Raw genomic sequence first — 10,146 nt, 5'->3', positions numbered from 1 at the left:
TAACTCATCAGATGGATACAAATAGAAATACATCTAACAAAGACACAGATTGGACGTGGACGGGTACTTGTACATCCCCACAACAAAATGACACTAAGTACAGATCTGAGAGTACTGGCAGTTACTGACAGCTAGTTCAAAGCCAATAACAAGGACGGGTACTTATACATCCCCACAACAAAATGACACTAAATACAGATCTGAGAGTACTCGCAGTTACTGACAGCTAGTTCCAAGCCAATAACAACTAATAAACAAATCATCATCTAAGACTAAAATATCAATCAGTACACATCCAACATCCTATGGATTTAGAGTAAAGACGTCATAAATAGAAATAAGAAGATGTGGTATGAGTGCCAGTGAGACAACTCTCCATCCATGTCACAATGTGTAAAAAGTAAACAATTATAGGTCAAAGTACGGCCTTCAACACGGAGCCTTGGCTCACACCATAAAGTATGTCATCTATTTCCCTGTATTTTTCCTTTCTTGGAACACGTTCCCACCGGCTCTGTATTGATAAGTGTGAGAGCATGGAAGGCTTCTTCTTGTCTCATTAACTTGACAGTCATGCTGAAAACTAGCTCACAGCCAATCACAACTTCTAAAAAAAATCCTGGAAAATGGATAGAATCCTAACTGTGTCTCTAAAAATGAACTGGTCATTTCTTAATTGTTTTTTTGAATATAAGTTACAGGGAAAGAAGAAGTGGTAATCATTAGTTCATTGTGAAGTCAGACATACATGCTGATCTTTACATAAAGAGTATAGAGTAACATAACAAAAAATAGGATTATTATACATATACATGTTGCATAAGTTTTCAATTTCATTATTAGCCATACTCTCAAGGGTGTGGGTTAAATTTAATGCGCGGTACCTGATCTTTCACGATAATTTTCAGTGAAGATCAAATAGTTTTTGGAAATGGCGAAATAGGTCGCTATTTGTAAGTCATTCGGTTATTCTTATTAAAATTTGAATTTTGTATGTAATTCAAATGTTGATTAACAATCTAGCTGCTGTTTGTATGGATCGATACCTCTGCTGGTAGACTGTTAGTCAATGAGGGTATCGTCAGCTCGGTTGTTGGTACTGACATAATTCATAACATATATTTTTTCTTATAAAAAAATTCCAGTTGATAAATTAAAAAGATACTATGAAACTGAAGTTTTAACTCCCTCAGACAAAGTTGACCTTATGTGCATTCGGCCATTCTATTTATGTTCCTGTCAGTCATATAGCTCTTAGTGTTTCTACGTATCTATATATCACTGCCTCTCAAATATTTGTGTTTGAGCGATCCTGGCGAAGATAAATCAAGAAAAGCGTTTTGGACGCGCGAAATTTATAAAGTTTATTTTTTATTTTGAATGTGAATGTGAAAACTTGGATTTCTCGCAAACACTGAACATAATGTAGAAGCATTTCGACAGCCTTCCTCAGTTTTTTTTACAATTTTTGTTTTTATAATTCAATAAATTGAACTGAATTTTAACATTACTTGGAAGTATCTCGATAAATTTCCATCTCGGTTCGATAGCAGATCTTTTAACGATCTGTTCAAAACTGGCGCTACTAATTCATTCATGATAAACAAAAACAAAAACAAATTGGTGGGTTCGGAGTCCGGGTAGGATTAAATGTTTCTTGTGGACTGTTACATTGAAGGGGCGGGTCCATGAGGTTTTTTTAAAAGGGGACACAATTCCCGGTAATTGAATACATAACGCCGAGCGGAGCTAGGCGATAAAACTTTTGGACGATTTTATACTAACAATTTATATAAATCATGAAAAACATGATGTTTTTTTTTTAATTTCTCGATCAGAGTGGGGGCGGGGCGTACGTCCTCTATGACCCCTCCTTCATCCGCTACTGCCTTGTTAGCTACACGTTAAAAGCCGTCTTAGCGTGACGGTCTAGTACAATTTATGGTAGTCATATCAAATCAGTCTATGATACTGTATTATGTTAAGAAAGATAACTCTAGCGCACAATAAGAAAATACCACACAGTAGTCAGTTATGAAATATATATATGAATCTTTATATCATGATATGACAGAAAAGATAAAGGAAACGGAGCATATGAAGTTTATTATATAGATTCATTTCAGACTTTGTTTTCTAACATGTTTAGTTCTCAATTTTTTTATTATTATTATCGACAATAAAATGTTATGACGGGCATTGTAAAAATAAGATGTGGTATGATCGCGATTGAGACAGCTTACCACAAGAGACCAAATGACGTAAAAGTCAGCAACAATATGTCACCGTACAGTCTACAGCAATGAACAAAACCCATGTTAAGCGAAGAATTGTATTAGATTTTATACGAACTATAAATAAAAAGAAGCGAAAAGAAAGAAGCAAAGGTTGAAAAATAATATAGTTCTGTGATGAGGACTTAGGATTTGATGAAGATGTCGACGATGATGATGGTGCGTGACAGTATCAATAACATTATATGAACGTGCAAGCGATCTGGTTAACAATTTAAGTAAATCTTGAGCATATTTGAAAAGTGATATTTTATTCATTCAAAAGTTCAAAATTTCCGAAAATTACCAGTTTAGCTAGTATATAAATCAAAGATTTCGGAAAGCCAATTAAGATTATTCAGTAAAGTTTTTTACGTGCAGTGTAAGTGCAGAAAACCGCTGATACAACTATTAGTTAATACTGTTGATGTATTGATACTTAATAGTAGGCAAAATCTGTACTCTACAAGTTGCTTTGTATTATTCCAGTCAGACTTTATCGCACCTACACGAATGTGATATTTTGACACATTGACCATAAATACATAAATAATATAGTTGCAAGTTTTGGACGTTGCTAATCGATATCAATACACACAAGGTAAGATCAGGTAAAATAAATGTATTATTCATATGGGACATCTTTAGTGTTATCCGAATCATACAATGGATATTTTGATTAACTTATCTAGAAAATTCAGGTAAATATTGATTTTCGATCTTTCAAAGCGCAACAGATGTCGACATTTTGAAACGTCTTAATCACCTAGAAGTTTACACAAATGTTAAATTTGACAATTAAATTAAAACACGTGGACAACGATGCATCATCATCAACTAAATGTGTAGAAAAATACTAATGTGTGATGACAGTGAATAAAAGAACGATTCAATATTAATCAAACTGATTTAGAACCGTACAACAAATCGGTCAATATGTTTACATAACTAGCCGTGAAGGAGAAAAAACGATAAACTATAAGATATATATTGTATGTAAATCTAAAGTAAATAATTCAGTGATACCCCCTTCTGTTATTAAAGCTTACGTTGCGAGGTAAATTATGGAAGGTTTCCAGGACAGACAAGGTGCGGTAAGAGGACTTCTTATTCGAGGCATGATTTATGAACCTCTGGAATTTAAAGAAGTAGTTTAATCTTGTTCGAAAAATATTCCGAATTATTCTTTGATAGTTGTTTTTAAAAAGTACGGTGTGTTCAGGAATAAGTCGTAAAGAACAAACCTAAAACTGTTTTCAGAAGAAAGAAGAACTTGTACCTTTATATATGGATATCAATTAAACAAGCCTCCGTATGTTTCAATAGTGAAGAAATCCATTTCTGAATGAAAATAAATCGTAGGACAGTCGATCAACACACATACCACTTTGTATATAAATATTTTCGTATGGGATTTGGAGCCAGCAAACAGGTTGTAATCAGTGCTGCAGCTAACGAAAATGTCGCTAGGTGAGTTACATTTATTTTGAATCAATATTTGACATCTTATCAGACATATATGGTAAAAGTTGATCCATGCAGTGTGCACATTTTAAACCATTCAATTACAACACCCACAATTATTTATACCACTAGTGTTTCCGGTTTCTAAACGTATTGCGAAAAAGATTGGTCACACAAGAATTGGTAGCAACTCGATCAATGCTGTCAGCTCTCTTTTGATCTCATTCTTAAGGTAGTGTTTAGTTCAATTAAGAGAAGAATGTGCTAATTATGATATGTCAAATGATGAATCTCCTACCATTCGAAATATTTAATTATTATTCTTGCATATCCTGGTAAGTTTACGAAGTGATCATTGTAGGTCTAACGTTTGTAGAAATACTAAAATAAAGAGTTCCTCAGTGGCGGATCCAGAAATTTTTATAAGTGGGGGCCCACTGATTGCCTAAGAGGGGGCCCACTCCAGTCATGCTTCAGTGATTCCCTATATAATCAACCAAATTTTCCCACAAATGGGGGGGGGGGGGGGCCGGGCCCCATGCCCCCCAACCTAAATCCGCCTCTGTTACTATTGCACAAATGTTTGTTTGTTAATTAACACACAATAAACAATATGACAATTAATTGGTCAAGTAAATTCCATCAAACATTTAAAATGCTGAATGCAGACTGTTTTTAATCAGTTTATTAGAATTAAGGATAAATAAATGTTTAACAAAAAAAACCCTACGTCACATTGGAACTAAAATTACATTATTGTTACATCGCTATAAACCGGAAACACGCGTTACACACGTGTAACATTTTATATTAAGTTACACAAACTAAAACAGAATTCACACGGGGAATACACACTCAGACGAAATAAGTTACACCCCATACATATGATGCGAAAGATACCAAAGGGACATTCAAACGCATTAATCCGGAAAATAGACATGACAATGCTATGGCAAAAAACGAAAAAACGTCAAAAGACAAACAGCAGTGTACAAAACCCGGTGTTGATCCCAGGTGCTCCGAAATGGTAGACAGATCCTGCTCCACATAAGGCAACCATCGTGTTGATCATGGTACAAACACGGGGATAAGTCTAAGTCGGTATAGTTCACATTCAAACAAAATAAGACTTAAGTGTGGTGACGACAATTGGTACATATTACAGGTAGTACGCACCTTTTAACACTCACTACGAGGCGACAACAATATTAAAGGGATTTCATACTTCAATCAGATTTACCTACTTCACACCGAATACACTCAAAACAAAGGGACTACACATTATATACCAGTTACATTCACAACAAACTGAGTACTCACATCACACGGTTACTCATTATATAACATAACCTTCACCACAAACCGAGTACTCACATCTTACGGGATTTTACATTAACAGTTACATTCACAACAAACTGAGTACTCACATCATACGGGACTACACACTGAATAACAGTTATTCTCGCTATAAACCAAGTACAAAATGTACTCACATCACACGGGATTGCACATTATATAACAGTTACCTTCACCACAAACCGAGCACTCCATCATACGGGATTACACATTATATAACAGTCACATTACAACAAACCGAGTACTCACATTGTGCGGGATTAAAAATTATATATAACAGTTACTCTTGCTATAAACCGAGTACTCACATCACGCGGAATTACTCAATATATAACAATTACTCTCGCTTTAAACCGAGTAGTCACATCACACGGGATTACACAATATATAACAGTTGCTCTTACTATAAGCCTTGGACACTTAAAACGAAGTGATAATATATTAAACAGTTACTTTCTTTACGAACCGAGATACATCAAATGCCTTTGTGGATGTTTTCGTCTTGTTGTAAGCTGTTCTGATTTGTTTTGTACTTATGAACTTAATATGATGATGAATAACAATGAAAGGAAGCTGTTCTGATTTATTTTGTAGTTAGGAACTTAATGTGTTGATGAATAACAATGAAAGGCTTATTTTGGTTATTTCCTACTTCGGAACTTAATGTGATGATGAATAACAATGAAAGGCTTATTTTGGTTATTTTTTACTGTTTCCATGGAACTGTTGTATGGTGTTAATCCATTCTAAGTATCTTTGATGTTAATCCATTCTGAGTACCTTGTTTTATAAATAGACTACAATAAGAGTACGCACTCAGTTATGCAGATTTCATACATTAATATTTACCTTTATACATTAATATTTCATGAATCATTTTCATTGGACGACTTATTTTTGTACTCATATAAAGAAGAATTCATACAGACCTTTCTCGGGAACTAAAAAAAAAGTATCTTGCAAAGTTATTTAATTTCACTTTCAGATATATTGACAATGACCTGTCACTCAATAACCCTTATTCAGTAAGTGGTTTCATCTTATATATATTCCAGTAAACCTGACCACAAGGATAAGCAATAGTAAATTTGCTATGTCACAGATTTTGGTAAAATTTTGCATACAACTTTGGCTCCTGAAACTATAATTGAAAATTGAAAAAATAATGAATTTATCTTTTGTATTCTCTGAAATATTATCAGATTGATTTTTTTCAAAATAGGGGAACATTTGTAAAGAAAGCACATACAATCGGCGAAAAACGTTCATAAATTTGTCTAAAATCATCAATTCTTCAATTTCAAATCTATAGATTTTTTCTTAAAAAAACAATTGTTGTTGATAAATAAATTTCCGTTTTAATGATGTAAAATAAAAATAGGGTCACCGATTTAGTTTCTACGGTATACTTTATTCAAAGTGGTGTTCTAGGTGAAAAAAAATTCCAAATAAAAGTCAAAATAATCTTACCGTCATCGATTTGTAAGGCATAAAACGTCGATTTTTACGTTTTTCACTACCAACGAGGAAAAAGATTGGTTAATACACCAATAACGAAGTCGGTGACAATATGATTATTTATATGATGTAGTTTTTAAAGAAAAATCTATGTATTTGAAATTGGAGATTTGATGATTTTAAGACACATTTAGAACGTTTTTTCTCCGAATTTAGGTGCTTTTTATAAAAATGTTCACCTTATTTGTTAGGATTTCATCAGTAATATTTCAGAGAATAAAAAGAGATAAACATTTTATTTTTTCGATTTTCATTTACAGTTAAACGAGGCAAAGTTGCATGCCAAATTTTACCAAAATCTGTGACATGGCCCATTTTCTGTTCATTGGCCTTACTGAAGGAAACTACCGAAACCAGAGGGTCTACCTTATGTTTTGATCTTTTCTTTGAACAACTTTAAACTAAAATCTGTGACCAAAGAGATGATTTTATCTTTCCAATTGTCAACTTTCTATTTCTCAGTAGTAGCATACACTTTGCCACATTGTATGGCATTTAAGTATCTCAATTAATACATTTTTCTCGTGCAAGTTCCCACTATCCTATACGGACTCCATTGACAAGAGTCTGCTTCTGACACAAACACTGCTCCAACAGTGTTCTGGGGAGTACAGCTGAAATCGACACTATATCACTTTAACATCACGAATTAGTTAACCGATGTGATATTTCTGTGTCTCAGCTCACAAGTTTTCGTGGTCTTAGACTTTTATAGACTTTAGAATTTTCGATTGATCTGTAAATTTACCGATTGTGTCGTATATACCTGATTGTGACATTTTGAATGAGTGTGGGATTTACAGATTCAGATTCAGATTCAATATTTATTAGATTCTTACCACATACAAACATATGATAAGATTCACAGGATAACATATAAAACAAATAAAACATTTAAAATGTATGCACAAATCTTATATAAAGAGTTATGACCATTATTAAGAACAATATATATATATATATATATATATATATGTATATTTAGACCCCTCTAACAAGAAATTTGTTTTACATGCACACGTATAAGAATTGCGGTTTTTATCCAACGCAATCATAGGTTTGAACGTTGTTTTCAATTTAGACTTTTATATATATATATGTATATATATATTTATGGTAGTGGGGTCTAAATACAGCACAAACAACATTTTCCAAAAGACCAAAAAAGTGAAAAAGTATATTTTAACAAAACGCATTTGACTAGCAGGTCGAACAACTGATGTTCTTAAACCCTGCTGACTGCCATTGGCGATTGCCAAATAAACGGATCACAAGATGTAACACATGGATCTTATTATTAATTTATTACCAAACAGAAAACAATAAATTTGCGGAAAAGATGGTATACCGCAAACATGAGGTGCAAACATCTGATGTTGACCTGCTAGTCAAATGCGTTTTGTTAAAATGTACTTTTTTACTTTTTTGGTCTTTTGGAAAATGTTGTTTGTACTGTATTTAGACCCCACTACCCAGAAATTTGTTTTGCATGCACACGTATAAAAATTGCGGTTTTTATCCAACGCAATCATAGGTTTGAACGTTGTTTTCAATTTAGACTTATTTATATTTTTTCGTTTGGGCTTGTATTATATTTGCCTCGGGTTTATATGATCCGTTCATCCTATTTCGACTCTTTCAAAATTCAAGAGTCTATCCTAAATTGAAGTAAATTATATGGCCTTCCAAATACCGTTTCGATTCCTAACATCACTGAAGAGACATTAATTGTCGAAATCCGGATATGGTGTACAAATTTTTGCACCTCATGTTTGCGGTATACCATCTTTTCCGCAAATTTATTGTTTTCTGTTTGGTAATAAATTAATAACAAGATCCATGTGTTACATCTTGTGATCCGTTTATTTGGCAATCGCCAATGGCAGTCAGCAGGGTTTAAGAACATCAGTTGTTCGACCTGCTAGTCAAATGCGTTTTGTTAAAATACACTTTTTCACTTTTTTTGGTCTTTTGGAAAATGTTGTTTGTGCTGTATTTAGACCCCACTACCAAGAAATTTGTTTTGCATGCACACGTATAAAAATTGCGGTTTTTATCCAACGCATTCATAGGTTTGAACGTTGTTTTCAATTTAGACTTGTATATATATTTATGTATACATTTTTGCACATCGACATTTAAAATTTACAATGTTGATTTATATACATGCATGAAAAACATTTTGTTTGTCTTAAAACTAGTGAGATAAAATAGTTTCTAAAAATAAAATGCTGCAGGTTTGTAACTATACAGTAGCAACATTTTCATTATAAAATAAAAATATAAATTTTTCACTATCCAATAGCAAATGAAAACGTTCATTAAAACGTATGCTTCGGGTATCATGATTTGTCTTAAATCTACATATAATGAGCATTTTAAAATGACCTGAAGTTCATATTCAATAATAGAATTACAGTTGAAACATGTCCTCTCATGAAATTCCTTTCTTTCATACCTTCCAGTTTCTATTTTAAGGGGAGCTACCCCACATCTTAACCGTGCAAACGAACTTCATTATTTAATTTACAGAATTTTCAAATAAATTTCAGTACAATAATAATGTGTAAACAGTTTGTAAGTCCTCAATTTACTTCCATCTGCATAAGCAGCAACTCTTGTACAATTTCAATTTTGTTCTATGTTGGTCCATTATGGAACACATTGCCCAATGTCTCAAGACACGGTTCCAACCCTTATCATCAGCTATGGCATCATTCGGTGTGTATGTACCAACTCCGATGAAAATCTCATGGCTCTGTTTTGGGCTGCATTTATAGAGGAAAGTCCTTTGTTCCTCACAAATACATGCACCATAATTATTAACTGACCGTACCATCGTATCGTAAAGTTTTGAAAACCACAATGAGTTTTCCTCTTTACAATCAACAATCCTAATGCTCTACTGGCTGATTTTGCTTCTGCTTTATCCATTAACAGATAATCTAAAGATTCGGCCAATTGTTAGACAAAATATTGATATTTTTTTACACATGGGTGGTACTTACATAGCAGGAGACGCTTACAATGTCGAAGCAACATGGCCGATCTCGTTCCTTTTGGACTTCATGCGATAATTTTTTGGCTTTTACCTTGATTTGTATCTCTTTAATATCTGTTATCTATGCTAGTCAAATTAAAAGTTTGTAGCATACTCTCGTATATATACTAGTCAACAAAAGTAACGATACTAGTTTGAACTCCAATTTATAATGAAATATAATAGATAGGGAAAAACTGTTAAATTATTCAATGAAAAACATTCATTTGCAAAGCAAATGCATATGATTAAAAGAATCTGACCAAATTGGAAAGTTGGAAAATATCGTGTTAATGAACACAGGGGTCAAATTTATTTAGCGGAAAATGATGACAAAAATCGGTACTTAATTTCGAAGATGAAAATTAAGTATTCAAATATCTGCAAAGGCATTCAAAATTTTAAGCAGACCATGTTTAAGTTTAAAGTATTAAGTTCTAATATCGATTTTAATTTTTGGGTGAAAATACGATTTTGAAATAACAAAAATTGCCA

At 33.0% G+C, this 10,146-nt stretch overlaps 1 protein-coding gene across 1 annotated transcript in view; it reads left to right on the top strand.

Annotated features, from left to right (window-relative positions):
• The first annotated feature begins 2,997 nt into the window (after positions 1-2,997).
• Positions 2,998-10,146, top strand: part of LOC127704393 (uncharacterized) — a 29,525-nt gene continuing 22,376 nt past the window's right edge. The window contains exon 1 of the mRNA XM_052208432.1: positions 2,998-3,743. Within this exon, the coding sequence (XP_052064392.1) occupies positions 3,619-3,743 (125 nt within the window). The 5' untranslated portion in view covers positions 2,998-3,618. The remainder of the gene's footprint in view (positions 3,744-10,146) is intronic.

The sequence above is a fragment of the Mytilus californianus genome, unplaced genomic scaffold (genome assembly GCF_021869535.1).
Source record: "Mytilus californianus isolate M0D057914Y unplaced genomic scaffold, xbMytCali1.0.p SCAF_6, whole genome shotgun sequence".
NCBI classification, from domain to species: Eukaryota; Metazoa; Mollusca; class Bivalvia; order Mytilida; family Mytilidae; genus Mytilus; species Mytilus californianus.
Note: the sequence above shows the minus strand (reverse complement) of the source record. Positions and strands in the feature narration are given on the sequence as shown.